Source organism: Gallus gallus, chromosome 2, assembly GCF_016699485.2.
Source record: "Gallus gallus isolate bGalGal1 chromosome 2, bGalGal1.mat.broiler.GRCg7b, whole genome shotgun sequence".
NCBI classification, from domain to species: domain Eukaryota; kingdom Metazoa; phylum Chordata; class Aves; order Galliformes; family Phasianidae; genus Gallus; species Gallus gallus.
Window position 1 is genome coordinate 39,145,874 of NC_052533.1, and position 25,129 is coordinate 39,171,002.

At 40.1% G+C, this 25,129-nt stretch overlaps 1 protein-coding gene across 9 annotated transcripts in view; it reads left to right on the plus strand.

Annotated features, from left to right (window-relative positions):
• The window catches only part of RBMS3 (RNA binding motif single stranded interacting protein 3), a 698,917-nt gene that overhangs the window by 331,870 nt on the left and 341,918 nt on the right, over nucleotides 1-25,129 (plus strand). For 5 of the 9 annotated variants that reach the window (XM_015281782.4, XM_015281784.4, XM_015281786.4 and 2 more), the window contains one exon: nucleotides 19,238-19,407. In XM_015281782.4, coding sequence (XP_015137268.1) covers nucleotides 19,238-19,407 — 170 coding nt within the window. The remainder of the gene's footprint in view (nucleotides 1-19,237; nucleotides 19,408-25,129) is intronic. The other 4 variants (XM_015281783.4, XM_015281785.4, XM_004939422.5 and 1 more) reach the window with 1 other exon arrangement.

A 25,129-nucleotide genomic window follows, 5' to 3' on the forward strand; every position in this document is an offset into this window, starting at 1 on the left:
TTATTATAGCAAGAAGACTAGGCATATGCTTTTGAAAGTAGAGCCTTTCAGTGTGTATAAGCTCCATATTGACAGGCTTTGAGAACTCTTGATTATTTCCATACAGTTTCCTGTAGGAACACTGTATGCAGAGTATCTGGCAGTGTATAGCTAGCGTAACTTCAATGCCCAGTGGTGTTCAGATGCACAAGATAATTATAGCCTCCTTCATAGCAAATGCTCCATATTCCAATTTGGCATTTTCCTTGTTTAGTGTGCAAATAATTTTCTCTACCTAAGCTGAGGGCCATTTTGATGATGTAGGCATAAATTTACTCAGCAAAAAGTCACCAATTCTGTTTCTGCTGGAGTTTTTATATAGCTAAGCGAGTGGGATTTCCCATTATCCTCTAGATGAGGAAGAAGAAAAGCCCCGCTTTGTGGGGATTCCTCACATTAGGAGTTGATGTGTTGATCATAGGCAGAATGAGGACAAACTTTCTTTCCAGGAGTGTAATTCAGCGCAGTTATTGATGATGTAGCTAAGTGCAACTTAGATTGTGATCTGTTTTGCTTTTCTTGTTCCAAACCCAATCTCAAAAAAAAAAAACCTAAAACTTTTAGATATTAGCATATTGGTTTAAATTGCAGACATACCACTTTACTTATCTTGTGTTCCCAATACTACTTTCTTTCTCTTCTTATCTCTTGAGATAATGTAGACCATGCCATAGCATATAACTCCAACCACAAAAAATTAAGGATCAGAGTAGGAGTTGATATACATTCTTATAGAAGTTAATTGTGACTGCCTTTACACAACTTCCCTCTCAAACTTGAGCTTGTTTTCACACTGCCCCAATTATTTCAGTGGACCTGCTTGTTGTGTGAGTAATTCAGATTTGCTAAAGGAAGCAGAGGGATTGCAGTCTTGCTCAGATATTTCTCCATTTGTGTTTTCCTTGCTGTCTGGTCAGATGGCTATGTCCTAATGGGAGACAAAGCATAATTAAATACTTGGGAATAGATTGCTTGGAAAGCAGGTGGAATCTACTTCATAGTGCAGTGAATCAGTCTTTGTAAAAAGCTAAAAATAAGATATGAATATTTGGCATGGGCTGTGTAATGGGCACCCATGAATAGGCAAAACAGAAGATGAACTGGAATTTTTGTATGCATTTAGGAATATGGGATGCACAGTGCTGTTGGGATCAAGATGAATCAGCCAAGCTTTGCTAGCTTTGTGTATCCTATATATAAATGACTGAGAAATTAAGTTTAATTTTAGTGAACACTCACAAGTCCATCAGAGGAGCAGCACAGGGGGACACAGTTCTAAAATAGCTCTAGCAGATGCCACAATAATGCGAGTTTTCCCTGTGTCTCTCATTTATTTCTTGCTGTGTGCAGTTTCTTACTAAATCTGTTCCCTTGATTAATGCAGGGATGTTCTTGCCATTGGATAGGACAGCTAACTGCAACTGTCACAAACACTAACTAGCTTAACCTTGTTGCATAGCTACTGCTGCTATTAAATATTTCCTGGGCTAACAGACACCTTCAAAATGAGTTTTAAAGGGTTTTCTTTTTATATACACAGACTGCAGCTGTTAAACAATGGCAGCTTGAATGGAAGCTATTTTAATGATAACAGCAATAGTGTCAGTTAGGTGGATTAACTGGCAGCTTAAAAAGGGAGGCCAGCCATCGGTGGATCACTGCAAGGAAGCTTAAAAAGAGAGAAAATTAAGCTGCTAGCATAAGCAATGCCACCAGATCTTCAGGAAGGATAATAATCCTAACTCGCTTCATGTATGAGTGTTAACATAGGTACTGGGCATCAGGAGCATTTTACCCTGCCAGCTTCACTGTCTCTAGAGCAGGAAGAAAGGTTCTCCTTTCATATCCATAATTGCTTTTAAATTCAAAATACAGAGTTGGTACCCCTTATGAGGCAGCCTTAGGTGCAAGGGCATGGAAATGATCTTGACTGTTCCTCCTACCCCATGCCACAATCTAGGAATTAAACACAGCTAGAATTTGGGCTGATGAAGACAAATATCGCATGCTTTGTTTGGAGAAAGTGCTGAGTTTTTTTTTCTGGTGATGGATTTTTGTTTTGTAGGGGTTTGTTGTTGCTGAGATTTTCAAGTAGTTTGAGACTGCTTTACAAATCTGTTAACAGGAATAGTAGATGAAGATCCTAGTGAATGAACATAGGATAATTTGGATATTTGTGCAAGATCAGCTGCTGCTTATGAAGGTGACAATGTTTTGTCCTGTCTAGATTTCGTTAATGATTGCTGTATGTGTTTAAAGAAAAAAAGCCATGATTAAAAAATGAAATATTTCAAGAAGTACTCAAAATTCTAAGTCATAAAATCAGTCACCAACAGCCACATGATTTTCCTTGTACTTCTGTTAGTAATTTTTCAGTGCAACTAAGAAAACCTTGGTGCCTGGGCTGTTGATTAAAAAAAAAATAAATTTTAACAGAAGTAAAACAATCTATTGTCTATGAGCATCCCTTCCCTCACTCTCAACTTCCTTCTTCTGTATTGTTCCATTTGGAATGAAGCTGAGCCCCTCCTCTGCTGCCAGCAGCTGGATGCAGGGCTTGGAAGGGATGGATGGGATGGCCATGCTTGCTCCTCATCTGTTGTGTCAGGAAGGGGTTCTTCCTTGGTTTGTTTTTAATTCCCTTTTGTTGGCATAATTGGTTCATATTCAACAGCAATTCAGAAGCTTGGGATTCTGGGTGAAAGCTGTTAATTCTGAGGCCTCTTTTTATTTTTCTTTTTTAATGTTTATTTATTTATTTATCACCCACTTGAATATTTGTAAAACTTTAGCTCATAGCTCCAGTTTAGGCTGTCAGAAGTGTTACTGCAAGTGAGTGAATTGCTGATCAGTGCTGAGTTTAGAAAGTGTGCTGCTGGCTTGTGGATATGCCCGCTGCTGGAGCGTCAAGTAAAATTCTGTGGCTAATTTTAAGAAAAGCTTGGATCATTTCTGGGCCAAAAATAGCACTGTTTGTAATTAAGGAGTCTAAAATAGAAGCAGTGCTATCTGCAGGGATTTGCAGAGCATTTCTGCACGTCCCTACTTCAGGCCTGCTGGAAGCGCTAGGCCTCAGCACACCCCGGGCACCACCTTGGGGGCTGAGGGTCAAGCCAGGACTGTGCTTTGTTTGGGGAAGGGCTCTCTCTGTTCTGTGGGCACCTGCTGCAGTGAGAGGCCTTCACAGGGCAGTCAGGCTGTACCAAACCAGGCAGTAGGCTTGGAAGTTGTCGGAGCATAGAGGGAGTTTGAGTTGTGTTAGCTATACGTGCTCCTTCTTTAACTAGGTAGTGTTTGAGGTGACATATCCTTATGTGTCTGAGCAAAAGACTCCTTCTGCTTCTCTCATGCAGGAGAGAGAAAGGCCCTAAATCAGCTGGTAATTTGGCTACCCTTTCTTTTTGCTTGTCGACCATGTTGCAGTTTCCACGGGTTTTCTCCTACCCTTTATTTGGCCCCTTTATCATTCCCCCTACGCAAGATTTTAGAAAGAGAAGGGCTGAGGCTGCTTTGCATGGCAATGTTTAGGAAAAAAGAGAGAGATATGACCTCGTGTACTATTTTCCAGTGCCGCCACCCATCCTGCAGCCAGCTGCACTTCACCAGAGCGGGAGGCAGGGATGCAGCCTGCCAAGAGTTGGATGAAGTGTAAAATAACAGTAAAATAACAGGTTTCAATGAGATGGAGCCCCTGAAAGGCATGCATTTTCTGTGGAGAAGTGCGCTAGAATAAATAGATGTCTGGTAACACAGTGGTGCCTAATAAAACAATTTGTATGTACTACGTAGACGTGAAGTAATTTGATTCAGGCCAGATTGGGCTGTTAAGGAGCATATTTAGAGGTGATCTTTAAAACCACACAGAATGTGAATTATAAGGCCAGTTGCAGACATTGTATCACAAGAAGATGCTTGTATAAGCGTCCTTTAATCCTAAACTGTCATAGAGATGAAAGTACTCCAACTCCACCTTTGGGAACATATTGTATTTCCCTATTTATGTTTGTTTCCTATCATGTGATCAGGTGCAAGGGAAGGTGTTGCTTGTTAATTTTAGCCTTGCAGACTGTTACTGCAGAAGTGTAGCAGTTAGCAGCTCTGGAGGGTAGTGCTGTAAGGAAAACCAAGCTGTGTTGCGTGGTGGTGTACTTCACAGTGCTGGGGAGAAAGAATTTTAAGCCTTGCTTTCCTGGTTTGTATTAATGTACCAGTTATCTTCTTCCAGAATTATCATCAAAGACTGTAAAAAAAACCCAAACAAACAAAAAAACAAGAACAAAAACAACAACAACAACAAACATTAATAAGAAAAGAAAAACTGTTTCTTTGAAGAGATACCTGTTGGGAGACAGGAGAAACACAGTGTATGTGTAATTGAATAGCCATTGCCTTATTTCTCAGAGCTATGTTACTAATTGTGTGAATGACTCTGCATATTGACCCCATTCACCACCTATTCCTTACCAGACAAGTGATTGTCAAAAGTCTGGTGGTTACAGGGGTGCTTCCAGATGCCTTTGGAGCAGGATGAAATTTTGAGCAGGGGGTGATGGGGGGAGAGCAGGAGGCAGAATCAACTGGTTCTGTGTGTATAGTCCATCCCAGGGATGCTGGTACTTCATGTGTTTTCTTTGCTCAGAGGTTCATTTGTAGGGGGTGATAGGACAGATGGGTTTGCAATGTTAACTGGACCTACAAAGTGAAATAGGTAACAGCCTGATAAAGAAATGTATCTTTCATGGAAAGATTTTTTTGCCCTGCAAAAACTATACCAGCCTAAAGTTCAGGATAGGAAATGCAGTAGCAAGTCATTCCTTCCTGTGGGGGAAAAATACCCAAAATATTGGGCATGTGAAGGATGGCACAGATATTTAACACTGATACAGTTAAAAGAGTATGTACTTTTAGTCTAAGATTCCCTTTTCTCTTTCCTCTTCGGAGGAATGCCTAAGAAATGTTTTTGAATATAGATAGACATTTATTTTTCAAGATGTATGAAAAACGTCTAGTGCTTATAATCATCTGACTCTGTATTTTGGCACTTGCATCAGCACATTGACAGTGTTGAAATCTACTTGCAAAATGATGGGATAGAAATCCCCCTGACTGGGTATCTGTTACCACCTCATGTTCTTGGAAGATTATCCATGAAAGACCTGGGATATAGTATGGTACACTTTCACATAAAACTGTGAACTGTAAGAAGAAGGTGGGAAAAGAATCAATATGAGATTTTCCTTATTACTGAAGAACTGGGGAAGAGAAGTGTCATCTATTATTATTACTATTATTATTATTATTATTTTGCTAGTAGTAGATTAAAAATAAGTTTTTCTTTTCCACTAATGTCAAATTAAATTGTATAATTGATTCCCATAGGTAGATTTTTGAGGACCATAGCTCAAATGGATGATATTAGGACAGTGAGAAAGCCTTTAGCATCAGTTAGATTTGAGAGTCTGTGTGTGGCTTCTGCTTGAGAGGTTGCAAGGTGCAGTGGGAATAATTACTGTGTGCTTTGTGTTTTTATGCCATTTCCCCAAGCGCCTGTTATTAGCAACTCTCAAATTGTAGAGCTCTTTGCTAGGTGGACTTTTTTGTTTTCCAAAATGTAGTGTTTTTTATGTGAAGTAACTGTCAGCTTCTATTATCAGACACAGTTAATTATGTTATGAGGAAATATTGGTGGTAGGTGGATGCTTGGACTGAATGGCCATGGAGGTCTTTTCCAACCTTGGTGATTCTGTGGTTCTGTGTTAAAGGAAGCTAAGGCTCCACAGTCAAGGATTCAGAAGTTAAGAAGTATTGGACTGCACAAGCCTGTCCAGTTTGAATCTGGATGTGTTGTGGATATCCATTAACATGTGATCTCTCAAATATTTGTTTAAATATCTTCCCCTTTATCGAAGATCACAGCCTTTGCAGAGATATTTAGTGACAGTTTAGTTCCTTGTGCAATATGTGTCACTCAGTCCCACAGCTGTCTTCAGACAGGCCTTGGATACCTGCAGTGCATGCTTGTGTCTTTCAGTATATTGCTGCACTGCTAAGATCGCTGAAGGAGGGACTTTTGGAAATTTAACCTAAGAAAACTTGAAAAAACTGAAGATAAATTTGTACTTACCACGTATCTATTATATGCAGCACTTTTTGTCTGAGATTGTAACTGGACAGAGAGTAGTCTGAGCGCTCTGCTTTGCCTTGACTTGATGGAGGGTATCAGATCACCTTCCCCGTTTTAACAAGTAGAAAGGACCAGATCTGAAAACTTGCCAGAGCTGAGCATTGACTATCTAATAGCAACTGGCATTGGCATTGGTTGTGTATCGTTTAGTCACGGAGATCTTTCAAGTCCTGCCAGTTTATTTCATTTCAAGTGATCCAGAAACAGACCACACCTAAAATGATACTGCTTTTTCTTAGACAATGTATCCTTAGACCACACTGTAAATCTTCTACGAAATGGAGAAATAGGATTTTCAGCATTTCTAATTCCTTTAACCAAAGGTTAATGCTTTAATATAAATGCTGCTAGTGCTGAAATCTGTGTGGAACTTTGTTGTTTCATACTGAATTAAGTAAATGAAGTAAACTTCAGGTCAAAGCATAGCAAAGGAGTAAAGCTGAGATGTGTCCATTTTAGTAAATCCTTTGTGTGCAGTTGAATTTGATTGTAGGATGTATATTTCAAAACCTGCAGAAATCACTTTAGACGTTTAGTCTGTGAGTAAACCTGAAGGGTTTTCTGTATATATTATGCATGAGGTGAAAGTGTTTTGTGTGAAGCAGTGCTTTATCATAGCATTGGAATTGTTGATATTTTGGGACAGCACTTTGTTTTAGTCATTGAGCCATTCTGCTCAGCTCAGTGTTACTTGTAGATGTGGTGTGGGTGCACTCCCTCCCCTAACACAGATTGCTGATGATGGTATCCCAGTGTCAGCCTTCAGAGGCTGCAGAAAAGCCAGTCATGCCTGGCTGCCACTTAAGCTTTGAACAATTGACAACTGCCTGAGGAGTCCACTATTCATCCCACACCTTCCTCCATTTGGATACAAGCATGCTATGGAGGACCATGTTGCAAGCCTTACTAAAGCCAAGGTAAACATCATCTACTGTTCTCCACCAGAAAGTAAAGATGGGGATCTCAACACAGAAGGCGAGCAAGGTGGCTGAGTGTTACTTGCCCTTGCTCATCCAGGCTGACTGCTCTCAGTAGCTTTTTGTCCCTTGTATGGTAATACACAACTCCCAGAAGCTTTAGCTCTTCAGAGCTGTCAGGCTTTGGCTAGCATGCAATTCCCCAGATTTTCCTGAAGACAGGTATAATGTTTGCCATTCTTCTGGTCATCTGGAATATTCTGATGCCCCAGTTGCCACACCTTCTCAAAACAGAGGGCAGCCTCCTGGTGACATTGGCTCTGTGACAGTTACTTGAATCGCCTACAGCTGGTTTACTCCATTACTAATCTGATGCTCTTCTGCAGTGGCACCCCTCTCCCTAGACACTGCTACTGGGCAGAGAGGCCTGGCAGCAAACCTTCTCAGTGCAGACTGAGGCGAAGAAAATACTGAGCTGTCCTATCTCTACTGAGTCCTTTGTCAGTAGTGCCATGCTCTATTCAACAGTAGGCAAATGTTTTCCTTAGTCTTTTTCTTGGTACCAGCACACCCATGGTCAGCCTTCCTTATATTCCTAACCAATTTCTATTCCAGCTGATAGTGTGGTATGTTACTGTTACAATTGGATTATCATTTTATTAGAATTGATTGTAGCTCTCACTCTTCCCTGTTCTGCTTCTATGTATTTTTTTAATATTAAATTTAAATTCCTTTTTTCTTTTCCTCAACATCTTGTGCTTGTGAGTTTGAGACAGTGGTATTAAGACTTTTAGAATATTTATACATATCTAATTTGAAACATTAACAGTATTGTCACATGCTAATATTCTTCAAGCTTCTTTTCTGAAGCTTGGTTCAACATTTATTAAAGAAATATATTAAGGAGACTTTCTTTTTAATTTTACTTATCCCAGTTTAACATTTGAAACAACTTCAAACACATATTATTTCCAGAAAGAAAATACAGTCTTAAAAAATAAATCATGTGTGAATGAAGAATATTAAAAGGTCAAGAAGCCAGCAAGCTAACAGATGCAATTGGAGCTAATGTTTCAGTTTAGAAGGAAATTTAAGCTCTTGTTTATTAAAAAATATGTAATTTGGATGAAAAATGTAGTAAACACAGATGAATATGTAGGATTTTTTTCCTAATTTTAATTTTTTTCCCCATTTCTGGTTGTATCAGGAGTTTTAACACATGCATCTCACTACCCTGGATTTATATTACTTGCAAGAAGTGTGCCTCATTATCTCAATTAATCATAGAATGGTTTGAGTTGGAAAGAACGTTTAAAGGTCACCGAGTCCAACACCCTGCAAGGAGCAGGGACACCTACAGCCAGATCAGGTTGCTCAGAGCTCACTCCAGCCTGACCTTGAATGTCTCCACCACATCGCTGAGCAACCTATGCCAGTGCATCACCACTCTTAAAGTAAAAAATTTCTTCCTTATATCCAATCAAAATCTCCCCCCTTTTAGCTTGAAACCATGTCTCCTCGTCCTGTCACAACAGACCTGCTAAAGAGTCTGTCTACTTCTTTCTTACAGCCCCCCTTTAGATATTGAAAGGCTGCTCTCAGGTCACCTCAGAGCCTTCTCTTCTTCAGGCTGAACAGCTCCAGCTCTCTCAGCCTGTCCTCATAGGGGAGGTGTTCCATCCCTGTTGCTGTGATTGGATTTTACACGGATGAGTAACAAAGAGGCTGAATCCCCACATTGCAGGGTTCTTAAATTCTGAGCTCTGTGCACCAAGTTCAGTTCCTTAGTAATGTTACACATAGCATGAAAAAAGTACGTGACACAAAGCTCAAAATGGTTTGTGCAAAACGTGTTCAGCTGTATCTGTGTATTTTAGCAAGGTACTTGGCTCATTATCCCCAAACATTTAGCAGAAAGTAATTATGATTTTAGGGAGCTGAGCGAAGATAGTTGTCACGATGAAATTAAATTTCTGCACTGATTATGAGCCATTCTGAGGGTATCCAGAAAAAAAAAAAAAAGTAGAATAGACTTTCTAATGGGCAAGTCAGTTTTGTATGGATATTTTGAGTCAACCTTTCTGAGCGTATGAGTCAAATGACATTTGAAACATTGGACAAACACCGGAGTACAATCTGTTATTGAAGGAATGGGGAGAGATTGAGAATTTACAGCGTAGTGAATCTAGATCCTTTTTCTCCTGTTCTGAGAAGTCCTAAAGAGCAGAAATAGGTGACTTTTATGACTAAATGAAACTAAACTGCAGTATTGAAGAAAGTAGCTGAAATCGGAAGGGAAAATGCTCGAATAATACTGGATTACAGTGTAAAAAATGATGAATCTTTCATATGTATTATCAGCAGAGGAGCCTTAAGCCTATTCACAGATGCACTGTTCTTGAAACAAAGTGGACAATCAGGTGTGATTTTTTACTTTTCAAAAGAAGTTTATTTTTATTTAAGCTGCAGCAAAACCAGATGAAAAAATATCACTAGTTGTCAAGAAATCTTTCAGTGACTCTATATACTTAAAAAAATAGAGAAGACTTTCACCGTTTAGTGATCCTGTGGTCATTCTCAGGACCTTCAGTCATGGCAATGAGGTGTATGCTAGGAAAATACCTGCTGTGAAATCTAGTCATACAGGGGAGCACATAAGTTAGAAGAGGAGGAGGACTGTGAACTTTTGCCTTAGACTGCGGTATGCATCATGAGTGCCCATTGGCTTTAGAGCTCGGACTTTAATTTAGCCTAAGTTATTTATGATTTCCTAAGGAACGTACGAATGGACACAAAAATATGAAAATATTTTTTAGTAGATTTAAAAAATGGCAACTGTTGTGTTTTTTTTCCATATTCACAGCATGCCTGAGTAATTTAATCCTCAAAAGTAGCATCATTTATAGAAAATTGAATTTTAAGGAAAAAGTTAGGATTGCCTGTAACTAAATAGTGTAATGTTGAAAATTCCATAAATAGAATGAAAAGGTTCTCTGTTTTTGCATTAATTATTGGGTTTATTTTGTAAATTTTGTCTCAAGTGGATTTGATTGGTGTCTGGAAGAAAATTTGAATGTAAATCACAGTAGATACTTATTAAATCAAAGAAAATTAAATAGCATTTCCTACGCTACCTCCTATGCCTGATGCATGAGCTCTAGAGAAAATGGAGTTTTTTTTGTAGGATGGGGGGTCTTCAGTAATAATGCAGAATGTTCATATGCGTTCAGCTTCTTTGGCATACAAGTTTAAGCACCCAGTGATACTAGCTGAAAAAGCAAGTGCTTAAATTTATCATGGCAAATCTTGGTTACCCTCATGGTACCAAGTATTTTGCGCCTTCCTGGCATGCTGATGATGTGATGCTCAAAATTGTCTTAGTCGTGGTGAAGGTATTCAACTTCCTCCCCACCTCATCACTGTGTTCTCTGCAAGTGTGCAAGCCACTACTTCACCTCAGTTGTTACATTGACCTGAACAGTTTTGTAGCTAGAGTAATGGTGACTTAATTGTGAATCTCAGCCTACCTCACAGACAGCTTGTTTTAAGGATGTAAAGAACTCCCTAGAATGGGGTAGAGAGGTTCCTAATGTGGAGTTCCAGACTCTGATGCTTCTTGTGGTGACACCACATGTGGCTGCTCTCTGGTCTCCTTGCCTCCCTTAGATTTCAGCCGTGTTGCCCTCGGTTCTCACAAGCGTTTGTCCAGACAGTCACCTGTGTTGATGCCTATATCCTTGCTGCTGTCATTCAGGGTCTTCTAGCTGTATCAGCTTACTTTTAGAGGGTTTTCTCACTGTGCTTTAAATGACATTTATGGGCATCTGTCTCGTGATATTGTTTCTCACTACTCCTCTCTATGAGTTAGGTATCATCTGTAATAACTTGCACGGGTACTTCTTCTAAGTACTGTTTGTTACCACATGCTTTTTAAAGGAGTTCACACTGGAAGTGGAAATGTGGTGAGGCTTTTGATGGCTCGTATTTTCTGTGGGCATCCTCAGGCCCTTGGCCTGAAATTAGAACATTGCCATAGCCCAAGGGACCCCAAGGAAAACATGAGCTCTAGCTATTGTGGAATGCCCCAGATTCTGTCCCGATGGTATCACACTGTTATCTTTGGGACAAATCCTTCCCAAACTCTGTGTTCTGTGGATTGTTTGGGCCACAGGAGGAGAGGCACAGCTCATCTTTGTGTAACACTGTCTGGGGAGGGGAGATGTGCCCTTTGCACATCTACAGGAGCACTGGGGGGAGGTTATGGGGGCTCTTCCTGGAGAGCTCTGCCTCCCTCTGGTTCTTCCTCTGCCAATGCTTATGTTAACAGTGGCAGATTTTCTACTTAATTCTTGTACAGAAAAGATAAACCGAGTAAACATGGGTCAGATTTGGGGATAGAAAATGTTTTTGTTTTTGCATAGCAAAAAGCCAAATAAGAAGAAATCTGCTTCTGATCTCTGCTCACCAAGTTCTTGTGTGGAGAAGAAAGGGATTATATCAGTTGTTCTGTTTCTGTTCTGTGCTTTAAGTTCAGTTTTATGGCATGGTCTTTTATTGCGCTCCAGTTCTCGCATCGGCATCGATGCTGTGGAATGTGTGTACCGGGTGCAGAGAAGCAATACAATGGAGCATGTGCCTCCCACTTCTCGTTTACAAGGTACTTTTAGTCTGCCACATGTAAACAAATACCCAGAGAGTAAATTTAGCTCTTCAGAGCCAAAATCCCATTTGTTTCTGCAAACATTTGGTAAGTTAAATAATCAGGCTTTTGATCCGCCTTTTTATTCTTAAACTTCAAATGAACTGAAAACTCATCATCATAGCCCCCAAAATGCTTGGGAATGTAAACATAAGTAATAATCTCTGCGTACTTCAAGTTGTTATTTTTTTCTCTATTTTTTTTTTTACCACGGAGTTGTTGTATTACAGGCAGTAATTGCTGTCATATTGTGATCTGTGCTCTAAAATATTCTTGTTGGGAGAATTACAATGTTTTATAGTCCAGATTGCCCAGATTTAGTACTTTTAAGATCTAGATTCTGTTCACATTTTGTCTCAGTACATCGATAAAATATGAATGAATTGGATAATGAAGCAATAACACTAATTTATGTCAAAAAATATAGGTTATTGTTTACGAGTTTGCCAACCTGCCAAAATACTTTATCTAAAGGAAGAGCTCTCCTCCCTTGCTGGGAGATAAATAATGCCCAGGAATGGTCTGTCACCAGGGCTTCTGCCACAAAATAAATAGGAGGGAACAAGGCTGGGGAGGTTACTTTCCAGGGCAGAAAATAGGTTTTTTTGGTGACACAGCTCTATTCCTAGCCTTTGGCTTTTTGGTATTAAGGACTAGATAGTACCCTCTTGCCTCAGTGTGAGAGGCCCTAAATTCAGGAAGCTGCCATAGTTTTGTTTGGAGCCTCAGGCAGGGCAGGGGGAACAGAAAATCATTTATGAGAGATGAGTAATTTAATTGCTGGAATAGCAAAGAGGGTGAATGGCTGATTTTGATGCCTTTGCAGCCATGTTTTTTCAGTGACCAAAACCCAGTAGCAGTGGAGGTCAGGGCCTTCTCAGTTTGCATGCAATGCTCTCCATCTCTGTGCCCTTCCAGTGCCTTGCGCTTGACTGGGGCCTGCTTGTCCTTGGGTAAGATGACCAGTAGTCTGTCCTAACGGTGCGTGCTCTAATCCACTTCATTCTTCATCACCCTTCAGTATTAGCCACTTCCCCAGCTGACAAATTTGTTGAGGTTTCCCGTTAGATAGCAGAGGGAAACTGGGGAGTATGCAGATTGACATATTTCATTTGGCTCTCGAGTCAGGAAAATATAAGATATTGCTGTCAGTGAGGAAAAAATTGTCAGGCTTCTGGTGTATATCACCCTGGCTAACAGTTGATAAACTCTGTGCTGTTGAAGATAGCAAAGAAGAGTGAATTGCTGTTCATTTTGGTGTTTTTGCTGTTGTTTACTTGGTTTTAATGCATTTGCATACACTTAATGCATGCAGAAATATATAAAATGAGACATACTTTTCAGGTATTGTCCAATAAAGAACTCGCTCTTCCCTTGAGGCGTTCCTTCCTATCTATTGTCTACCTGTAGCTGTTAATAAAATGCTGTGAAGTAGCAGTTATGGCTGGGAGAGTGGAGAAGACTGAGCTAAATTCTGCCTGTTTGTGCTTTATGGAGTTCCAGTGCTTTTGCTGGCTTCAAGGGAATTGCAAGCCTCAGGAGTATTTAGACTACTAATTTCAACAGCTTTGTGTGTGAAACAAAGATCTCAGAAAGCACTTTACTGACCCATCAAATCCCAGTTTTACTCATACCTTAGAATGACTACTGTGCCTGTTACAGGACTGATTTTTTTTTCTCTTTTCTCATGATTGTCATTTTTCACAAGTAATCTTTTTTTTACTGTAGGAAAAGAAAAGGTAAGCCAAACATAATGACACCTTTTTTTCCTGTGGACTAACGATATTGTTTGGAACAGAATGAAAAAGAAATGTTCAATGCGTCCAAGAAGCACGAGAAGAGAGCATTGTCTTTCAATACTTCCTTGTGGGCTTTTTTTTTTTTTTTGGCAATAAGTATTTTTTAATGAGAAAGCTAATGCAATTGGCATTTTATTTTTCTTAAGCTTTAAAATGATTTCACTCATTCAGTTTAGATACAGGATAATGAAATCAATTGTATGCATTAATAATTTTTGCCTGCAAAAGGACTGGGAATAAATTCCACTGTTAAGTTACATTTTTATAATATTTTCCCTATTTTTAAGTAATATTGCAGTCCTCAGTAGTCTTTATTCAGTTATCACAATGCATTATATAAGCCACGTCAAAGTAAGGAAGAATCATTACAGATTAGTAAACATAAGAAATCTAAATGGTTGGCTTGGGGTGATGCAGGGATAGGATGGTAGAACAGCAAGTGTGATCCAGCAGCTCTGACTCAACATTCTTATGTCCAGCAAATCACACTTAAAGGCACTGGAAGTGATTCAGGCAAACCAAAAGCCTCTTGATAGGTGTTCTGGTCTTCTCAGTTGAAAGGACATATGGAAAAGACTTAACTTTTTGTCTTCCTTCATTTTTTTGAGTTTACATATATTTTCATATGCCATTCCGTTACTGCTGGAAAATGTTGCCAAGGGGTGAGTTGTTGATTCTGAAGAAACAGTCCATGGAGCTTTCTGACCATGCAGAGAACTTAGAAAGTGTGCACATGAATACCTTTCTGTTGGTGATGTCTGGGAAAGATCTAATAATGTTAAGGAAGCATCCAAGAAGAGCTCTGTCTTTCAGGCCTTTGCTGGATGTGGAAGTTAGATATCAGTCATGCGTGGACTTTGTAGGACCCAAGAAGGCCATACAAAGTCAAGAAAAAACACAATGACTTGAGCTCCTCTGACTCAGAAAAGCTGAACAGCCTTTCTGAAAAGCAAAAGGTTTTGGTGTTGCCAGTTCCATTCTTCATCTCTTGTTTGCTTTTCTATTCTACTTGGCTATGGAAAAGAAATATGTTTTATTTGTGGTACCATTCCTCACTGAGGATGCCAACCTAAGATGGAAGACTTGCTGTGTTTTTTATCTTATTTTATCATATTTGCCCTACCTTCTCTTCAACTATGATTTCATATAGTTTCAGATTTGTCATTCTATCACCTACAAAATCCCATAAAGAGGCCTATAAGTTGGTAGTATCCTCTCATCATTGCTATAATTGGCCTGAAAGAACCCTCCAACTCTCAGAAATTACTCCTTTGTACAATAGTGTTAACAAAAGATCATTTTCCTAGTGTGAGCTGTAAAGTGATATTTGCACAATTTATTTGTATTTACTTTGCCTTATTTTATCTTCCATTCAGTAGTAAGGGAATTGTGTAGCAATTGGACTTTAAATGAGATGAAGCCAGGAGCTGGAAAACAGATCAGAGTGAAATGGATTGTGTGTGTTCACAATTGGTTAACTAACACATGCTTTAATGGAACTGTGTGTAGTAATTGTATTTTTTTTTTACATAAAATAGGTACTTTGATAGGAAAAGTCAATGTATCAGTGCTACTGGGGAATCTTTCCAAGAGTTTACTTTCAAGTGGATAAAAGAGTACAAACTTGGGATAGCCAAAGGTGAATACAAACAAATTGGCCAGTCCATTAGCATAGCTGTCCAGCTGCGTCCGAGGCTCTAAGGCCACTCCAAAACCACAAGCCCAACCGCCTCAGAAGCCTGCCAAGGAGCCAGCTGCTGCTAATAAAGCAGACTCTACCACTTGGCATCTGAGGCCTGTGATTCCCATCCAGAAGAAACTGTATTTGAAAAATATTTAAAATTTGTCTTTTTAAAGAGTATATTGCTTTGGAAGAAAAACGCTTTAGACTAAACTTGCAGCAAGTGAAAAACTATATGAGAGTGCTGTGGTTGCCATGGGAAGATAAATACCATTCTTGCGTAAGGAAGTTGGATGTTGGAAGGAGAAGTGTTGTTCATTTTGAAACCAAGCAGGCTTCTGGTTCAGCGTTTCTGGGTTATTGAGTAAGAAAGACCAAGGTATCTCATTGTTCACACTTAGCTGTGAGTGTTTGTATGAGGCACCTTGTTTCTGAGGGCTTGGTATTAGGGTGTAAGTGCAAGGGTGCGTTTCTGAGGCTGGGTGAGAATTAAGTACATTAATTTCTTACTTTTAAATAATGAAAAAGAAGAAATTTCATTCATTTTTCAAAGATGAAAACAAATGCTATTAGCCAGCCATGCTAAATTAATAAGCTGCTTGGAATGATCTACAAACCAGTTCATTCCCCCCAACTCCCCACTGAATAATGAAGCATGAGAATTGAAAAATGAGATGGTTAGTTGAAAAATTAACAGCCAAGCAGTGTCTGAATTCCAGTTCCCTTTTGAAGCAAAACATGTAGATTTTTGCATAATAATATCGTCCTAGTGCTGCAGGTCCAGTGCTCGACTGCATTGGGAAAATGCCTTTCCCAGGTGGCTGCAGTTGGTGGCAAGGTGTTTGGAGATAGTGTGGAAAGCTGGGCTCTTGTGGCAGATGTTTTAACTGCATTGCTCCAGCTGTGGAGTGAGTTGATGGCAGAAGGAGACCTGAGTTTGCTGCCAGCAGGTGTGCACGGCTCCCTGGACAATGCCCGCTTTGGCACTATTTGGGATCCTGCAGCAAGCGTTCCCTATCTGGGTCCATCATCAGGTTGTCACTCATTTCTTTCACTTCAGTTATTACGTGAAGATTAACGAAAGACCCTTTGCTCATTTGAAGGTGAATTACATATTTCTACATGCCATCAGTCATACGTTCCTTGGCTCAGGAAACAAGAATCCTATGCTTTCTTCTGACCTGAAGCTTTTAGCCTAGCAACCAGTCCAAAGGTGTCATCAGCCCCAGTGCAGGCAATTTTGTAGTCTTTCTGCAGACAGCGCAGTGTATTGGATATGCATGGATATTACTGTGGGCTGCAGTGCTTGAGAACACTCACTGGGCTGAAGAGACCTCCAAGTTGGAGTGTGGCCACCTCCTTTGGGGTATCTCTGAGTGCTGGGGTCTCCCGGGATGTGTGTGTGTGTGTGTGTGTGTCCCTACAATCTGAGCAGTTCCTGCATGAGAGACCTACTATCCCATGGCCTAGTTCTCTGGGTATCCTGAGGACTTGACTTTTTTCTTTCTCTTTTATTTTTTTTCTTCCTGTAGCTGTGGCCTCAAAAAATCAGTGTAAATGCAATTCAAGTTCACTTCTAGGTCCCCTTTCAGTTGGCTGAGGGGGATAAAATGGCTTAAGCTTAAATTAGAATTAGGCCCCTAGTGCTTTCCTCTGCATGAGATAAAGATCTTACAATAGAGTGAAAACTGTTCTTTAGATTCCAAAGGTATATTTCCACTTGTCTTTTTTCTTGTTTATTAGGTTGGTGCGAGAATAGGCCATTTACTCATTATTCCTCTCAAAGACATGTATAATAATAGCAATTAATAATTTAAGTACACAGGACTTTACTGATTTGCAGAAAATTCTGGCTTTGTACCCTTACGTTATTTACATGCATTCAGTGTTCGACTTGGGAGCATGAGGATGAAGCAGTGAGAATGTTACCTTTTTTTAATTATCAATGCTCAAAATGTACAAAATTACTATGGGATGTTTCCCGTACTGGTGCTGTGATATAGGATGTCCTCACCGTTGCAATGGCCCCAGAGTGTCCTGAGATTGAAACGTGCTTTCTGCCAGGATGCCGTAAGACACATGGTTTATCCATTGGGCGGGTGTTAGTGCTGTGTGAGGTTTGATCCAGCCATGCCCGCAGCACTGCATGCAGCCAGGCAGCTCCCCAGGCTGGTGCTGCGTCTGTTGCGTGAATCTGTTCCTGGGAATGACATTGAAGCTTGGCTGGCTGAGGATTACCTAGTGGTAAAGTGTGTGCGCAGAGAAATATGATCTGTATGCACAAAGTGCTTTTGATTGTCAGCAAAAGTACCTGCACAGATACTGGGGGAAGGAAGTGCGTTGCCCTTTCTCTTTTCCTGGGGATCAGAGTGAATGTCATTACTTGCTAGTTTGGTGATCCCACTGTCTATTAAGCTGATTTTTCCTTTCAGCGAGTCCTGTTTGAGCCGCATTACAACCAGGCTGGATTGTAGAGGAATTCTGATGTCTTGACACCTGATGAGTTCCCACTGTCATGGTTTAAATGAGAGAAACTGGGAAGGAGGAAGGAGAAGGCAGCAGGAAAGGCATCACTGCATCCATGGTGTTTCATGTGTTTCATCAAAGTCTTCGAGCTTCACCCATCACTGACGCTCCCTTTAAGTCCTCTGACTTTTTTGGGCTCTTCTAAGTAAAAGGGACTTGTTTGAAAGAGGCTGAAGCTCCTAATTTGAAAGTATCCATCCGCTCAGGGTTCTGATTTTTTTTTTTTATGTGCGTAATTATAAGCACTAAAGTATTATCACTGAAATGAAAGGAACTGTTGATTAGCGTGATCAGAATAACTCACAGGCTTCAATATTTTCTCTATTCAAGGCCTAAATACAGAACTAGCACAGCAGAAGTCACTAAAAATGTCATTGCTGCTATAATGAAAATTGCATATGTTTTGCCTTTACTTGGCCATCACGGTTAGGTTGGCATTGGCCCAGCATTTACCTGCAGCTGCAACCATGTTGGCAAATTACACTGACCTTCTTGTGGAAACCAGCTTTTTCCCACAGCATCCTCAAGCTCCCCAGGCTTCTCCCCTGCTTTTCCACATAGGTCACAGCAGGTTCAGGACACGTCCTCATCCTGCCAGGCACTCTGCTGCAAGCAAATGTGCTGAGGCGGGAATGGTTGCAGCAGCTGAAATCCATTGTGTTGCCCTACGTTAAAGGTGCTTAGGTAATTTTTACAATGTGAGGTTGCATCTTCTTTCATAGTGTGTATTTTTCAGGGATTTAGGGTATCATATTGTTTTCCGTTTGAGAATACTTCCCTTCTGAAGCGATGCTTCTCAGTGGTTGTGTGTGGTTTGTGGTTGCTCAGAAGTGGGTAAGTTCCCAAGAGTGGGAGGTGCTGTTCTATCGTTCTTTTCCAAATCCTGTTTTCTGTTTTGAAAGACATTTATTATGACAGAATGTTTCCAGGCTAGTTTGTTTCTTCCTTTCTCAGGTTACCAAACCCCTTTTCACTTGCCTCTGTGGGTACTGGATTCTCCTCATGTCTAGATAAGATTATTATGCTTGTGGTATCAGCTCTCATACCTTTGGCTGGATATTCTTATTTTTATCTTGGAATATTCTTAAAGCAGATTGTATTAAACTTCTTTCTGTAATGCTAATTACTCCTGAGCATCCATCGTTTCAGAGACTTTTTTTTTGAGATCTAGATAAAATAGGCTCATAATGTAGCTAGTAGAGTGGAGAGTGAAATAATGCACCTTGTAACCAAACCTAGATATCACATCCTGTCCCCTTTTGAGGGAATGAGTGACTAGACATGGACAGGGAGGACGGGAGGAGAATGCCTTTCATTTGAAGCTACCAGGGAGAAGCACACAAGTATACAGCTCATATTTTCCAGTAACAGCCTCTTTTCTTTTCTTTCCAGCAGTCCTATGCACCAGCTCCCCACCCCATGGCTCCTCCCAGCCCCAGCACAAACAGCAGCAACAACAGCAGCAACAACAGCAGTGGAGAGCAGTTGAGTAAAACCAACCTGTACATTCGAGGCCTTCCACCCGGCACCACTGACCAGGACCTTATCAAACTGTGCCAGCCGTAAGTGTCATTAAAAATGCTTGCTTGTTTGGGCAGGAAAATATCATAGCTGGTGTTTCAGCTTGCTATAGTGTATGTCCTCTGAAAGGTGTCAGAAGCTTCCTGTGCTTGAAGGTTAACCATTATTCATAGAGTTTAAACAGCTCATTAATGCCCTGAAAACTTCCTGGTAATGAGTTTTGGGGGATAGAGAGATGAGGACCTTCACACTCACTTATGCTTATCTGGTTTATTTCCTACGTAGAAAAAAAAAAAAAAAGGACTTGAAGACTTTCATGACAAATAAACCTCCCTAATGACAGATTTTATGGTTACAATAATCTGTGAATCATAAGCTCAGGAATGACAAAACATGGGTGTTCCCACCTCAAGTCGTTTATCACATCTTTCAAGTGCTGTGTCACACATTGCTGGTCTCAAGGATTGAGAAGTATGAAACCCACGGAAGGTGGCCTTGAAGTAAACATCTAATTAACTGCAGTTCCACTGAGAACTGATGATGTAGAAAGTAGCACCTTCTTCCCCTCTGTTTATCTGCAGAGTCATATTTGCAAATTCTGTTCATAAATACCCATTTTATTTTGTTTTATCACTGGCGAGGCAGCAGAAAGGAGCTCTGTGCTCCTCGTGCATTGTCAACAGAACAGTTTCCGAAAACATTGCACCTGGTTAACCCTCCTCACTTGACTGACTAGTACTAATAAGGGTAGACGTGAGAACCTGATTGGATTTCCAATGTCTTAATTATTATTGATGAAGTGGGAGGGAGATAATCCAGTTTGAGATTCCAAACAGAGACTTCCTGGGTAGAATTTAGAATAACACTTTTTTTTATGTGTCAGAATAACATCAAGCAATTAAAAATAAAAATTCTCCACCTCTGTGGTATAGGAGTGAAGTGCTTTTGTCATAGAATAGTTTCTTCTAAAAGATGACAGCCTTTTGATGTTTTTTCATTGCAAATCAGCATTTACAATAGAGATCAACAAATGGATGCTGGTAAAGTAAGGAGCATCCTGAAGCTGACCTTCTGACGTGAACCCAAATTGCTGTTGTTTGAAAGTTTGGAATAAGACTAAGAAAGTAATGGGATATTGTATAGTTTGTCTTTCTGCACTTCCTGATTCTCACCAGAAGTGCCAAAGAATCCCCCTGAATATGCCTTATGAATATACAACTGACCAGGGCTGGATGTAGAAGTCCTATTGAAGTGAGATCTGAACTTCAGCACAGTAGGGTTAGTTGGGGAGTCTTCTCTGTGACCTTGTCCTTGTGAAGTCACTACTAGAATGTTCACAGGAGCATAATGCTAGTGATATTTCATATTGGATGCGAAGTTGAATTGTGAATGTTTCTGCCTGACTTTTATATGAACCATATTCATTGACACTTGTCACTTGTGACAGCCACAGGTAACCCCAGCTTAAAGGCCAGATCCTCAGCAGGTATAAACTGACTGTGGCTCTGCTCATGTTCAGAACGCGAATTTGCTGGATGACTTGTTGCAATCTGACCCTTTCCAAGCTTAGACAAATGCTTGCAGCTGAACAGGAACGAGCTAACTACTCCTGCAGGCGCCTCACAGCAGTGGTATTTGGTGCTGCAGTCAGGATGTGAGGCACAAGGCAGCTGTGGGTTACTTGAATCCAGTTCAGGGAGTGTGTTCGTGCCCCTTGTCTGTGCATGGGAAAGGCACATCAACTATCTGACAGCTTCCTTTTGGCACTGCACTGTGGCAAAATTTTAATGTGCTCCACTAAACTTAATCTGGTTTGTGATTAGAGAGCTTTGTCTTGCTATCATGGAGTTCCTGTGTGAACAGATGTGCTGTAAGAAAAATGCTGACATTTATTTTGCTGATTTTCTATCCTTTGGCTGAATAGATTTAAGGACAAACCAGGTAGTTGTTTTGAAGTATTTATCAAAGCAAAAGGGAAAGACAATGTAGGAAAAATTAAATGTGAAAATACAAGAATTTGTCACAACAACATGTAGACTCTTAAAGTAATAGACAGCAAGATATTTTCTTTATATTTGCAGACAGTTACATAGTAGAGATGGATACAAGTCTAGATCCCTGCTTTCTTAACTCTTAAAAAATATATAAATAAATACAACAACAACAACAAAAAAATGCAGTACATATAACAGCAACCTGCAGTTGTATAAGTAACATAATAAAGTAGTAATATAAGATATGTGTCTTTAGAAGTGGTTGCTTCCTATACGGCTTTCTGTTAACTTGCATAACAGGGGTCTCATCACACAAATGAAAGATGCTGAGCAGGTATTCCCAAAACAGCTGGAGGTGCTGGTTTGTAGGCTTCCTGCATAGATGTAACAATCTAATTTGTTACAAGTTATGATGTGAGAACTTGAATTCTAGTCTGTGAACCACCATATTATTTGCAGTGCGGGATTTGTGGAGAGCTGCCTTTCGGGAAGGTGCTCACCAAACCTGTTTATGCCCAGGATGTAGCCTGGATTCCCCTAGGGCTGGCTGCCAGCACTTTGTGAGTCTTTCTGAATCCATGTCCTCTGCTGCAGCATGTGACAGTGCTGCCAGCAGTACAACTGTCATTTGCAGTGTCTGACATTTGCCAGGTCTGAGGAATGATGTTCTAAAAACACAATATTTCTCTCTCAGAAGTACAGGGAATGCTGGAAATGCTTGTGGCTATGAACATTTATCATAGCGTATCCCATTTCCAGGTTTATTTCAGCAAGAGGGCCACCCTCTATGTGACGTGTAACACTTTTTTATTTAATTGCTTTTTGCCAGGTGGTTATGGAAGAGAAACTCTTTCATCAGAATTGTTTGATAAAGTGCAGGGCTGTCTTGGTGGATCCTGTGTGCATTTCTGTATTTCTGCTGCGTGTGTTTAGGTGGAGGGTATAGCACATAGTACAGAAAACTGCAGACTGGAGTACCATTGATGCTTGAAGTGCAGAGTCCATTACACATGATGGCAGACATTTCTGACAAATGTTCAGACACTATCAAACCTTTTATCAATTTAAGAGTAACCTTGTCACAGTAATCTGTCAAACTGTTCATAAAACTAAGGGAAAACAAGTCATCATAGGCTGTACAGTAACTGAGTAAATACTAATAAAAATTGCTACTGGAAGGTTTTCTATTTTGTTTAGTTGAGATCCTCAGTATCTGGTTTAACATATATTCAGCAAAGTTGCATCAAATTCTCTTTTGCAACAGAGAGCTGTTAGGTTGCACTGTGTCTTCTGGAACTTTATACAATTGTGCTGTCAAAGGTTATAATGAAAAAGAGCTGATAGAAATATTTATCAAGAGTATGCTGTTCTTTTATGTGCATATATCTTTTTTTTTTTTTCCTGGATTCTCATAAAAGCAGAGTAAAGAGACTTCCACAAATGGACCTTGGCCACTCTTAACCTTTCATGAGTTTTCTCAAAAGAAGGTGAACTTACATCCCTGGTCATACTGGTCATCAGAACTTGGTAGTCTAGAAATTTGATTTTAAACATAGTATGAATCAGAAAATATATTTTGCATCAGAAACAGTGTTGCCAGCAGGAACAGGGAAGTAATTGTCCCCCTGTACTCAGCACTGGTGAGTACTTGAGTACTGTGTCCAGTTTTGGGCCCCTCACTCTAAGAAAGACATCGAGGCCCTGGAGCATGTCCAGAGAAGGGCAACGAAGCTGGTGAGGGGTCTGGAGCACAGGCCTTATGAGGAGTGGCTGAAGGAGCTGGGATTATTCAGTCTAGAGAAGAGGAGGCTCAGGGAAGAACTTATTGCTCTCTATAACTACCTGAAGGGAGGTTGTAGTGAGCTGGGAATCGGCCTCTTCTCTTGTGTAACTAGTGATAGAACTAGAGGGAATGGCTTCAAGCTGCGCCAGAGAAGGTTCAGGCTGGACATTAGGAAATACTGCTTCTCTGAGAGGGTGGTCAGGCACTGGAATGGGCTGCCCAGAGAGGTGGTGAAGTCACCGACCCTGGTGGTTTTCAAAGAGCGTTTGGATGGTTGCGCTGAGGGACATGGTTTAGTGAGAACTATTGGTGATGGGTGGGCGGTTGGACTGGGTGATCCTGTGGGTCTTTTCCAACCTTTGTGATTCTATGATTCTATGAAAAAAATAGTAAGTATCATGTCATTCACACTTACTACTGTGAGGTGCGTAGTCTCTACTGTTGTAATGGTACAGTCCATTTCAGCCAAATCTTTCCAGTCAAAATATTGCTTTGTCAAAAGGAAAGATAACCAACCATAAGGTAAAAAATTATAGGCAGAAAAACATGTCATGTGGCTCTGTACAAGAAAAATGTAAATGATTATCTTTTGAAGCATTCATAACTTGTCACTCATACTGTCATGGTATTCTATTTCATCCAGAAGAGTTCCAACTTCTCTTGAAAACATACACAGATGGCTTAGTCCCCCAGTGGTGTAGTGGACACATCATGTTCTTACTAAGTATGTCCCAGTGGAGAAAGGAAAACTCACAAATTGAACATTTGAGCTTTATTAATTTTAAACATTTTTCATTTCACAAACTTGCAGTTTCCCTCAGAGGATTTTGGTCTTTCTGTCTGTCTTTTCTTACATGTGTGCACTGAAGAAGACAGACTCAAAATGTCTTAAAAATATGAAGTTATTTTTGGAAAACAGAATGGGAATTTGGGAGAAGAGATGACATTTTTGTTTCCCTCCCTTCTCCCACCAAAACCAACATAAAATTCTGACAAGAAAATTGCTTTAAAAACCAGCAATGTTTGATAAAAACAAAAAACAAAACAAAAAAAAACACCAAACATCCATGTGCATTACACTATTAAGACATTGGCATGTATTGAAAAGATAATCCCTGTCAGTGTTGAGTCAGTCATGAATTTTTCATGCCTAATCTATGGTCTAAAAGAAATCTATTTCAGACGTTCAGTGCCTAATAGTTTAGACCTACTTACGGTTTTTTTTTGTCCTGAGCTATTTCTCCCCACCTGCACCAGTAACATACCCTCTGTAATCTTCAGTTTCCATTTCTTTGCTCTTCTTGTTTGGGTTAATTATCTTATCACTCTTCAATGAATCTTTTTTTTTGGGGGGTGGGGGGGGGGGGGGGGGGGGGGGGGGGGGGGAAGAGGGGCAGGGGAATCCAAGGATAATAAAAGGACTTAATTAAATCAACAAAGGGAAAAATAGCCAAACCTAAAGATCAGAAAGTCTGCGCTGATCAAGCTGGCTTTTGTGGAAGATGAACCAGTTTCTCACATATATATGTAGCATTCTAGGTATGGGAAATTTATACCAAAGTTATCGTGATTTGTCTCCTTGACAAATCATTGTGTGTGCCTTTCATTCCATTCTGACTGTCCTTGTTGTCTCCGTGGAACCTCTGAATAAATATTCCGATCACTGCCATTTGGATTCTGCTAAAGAGCTAGCACCAAGAATAATGTAACTGAGGTTATTAATTGAAAATACACACATTACTTAAATCCTGGACTATTTTTGAAATGAACTCTGTACAGTCCTTTTGCTCCACAGAGAACTACTGAGTTTGTTGAGGTTTCAAAGGGGGTTGAAGGTGACTTTCAGGACAATCTCTTGTTAATAGCTTCAACAAGTACAACATTTTCAGTTAGTGCAAGTTTTATAGCAAGTTCACAATGGCCAGTTCTGTTAAATCAGCTCAAGATTGAAATTCTTGGCTATTCTTACTCTCTTTTGTGAAAGTA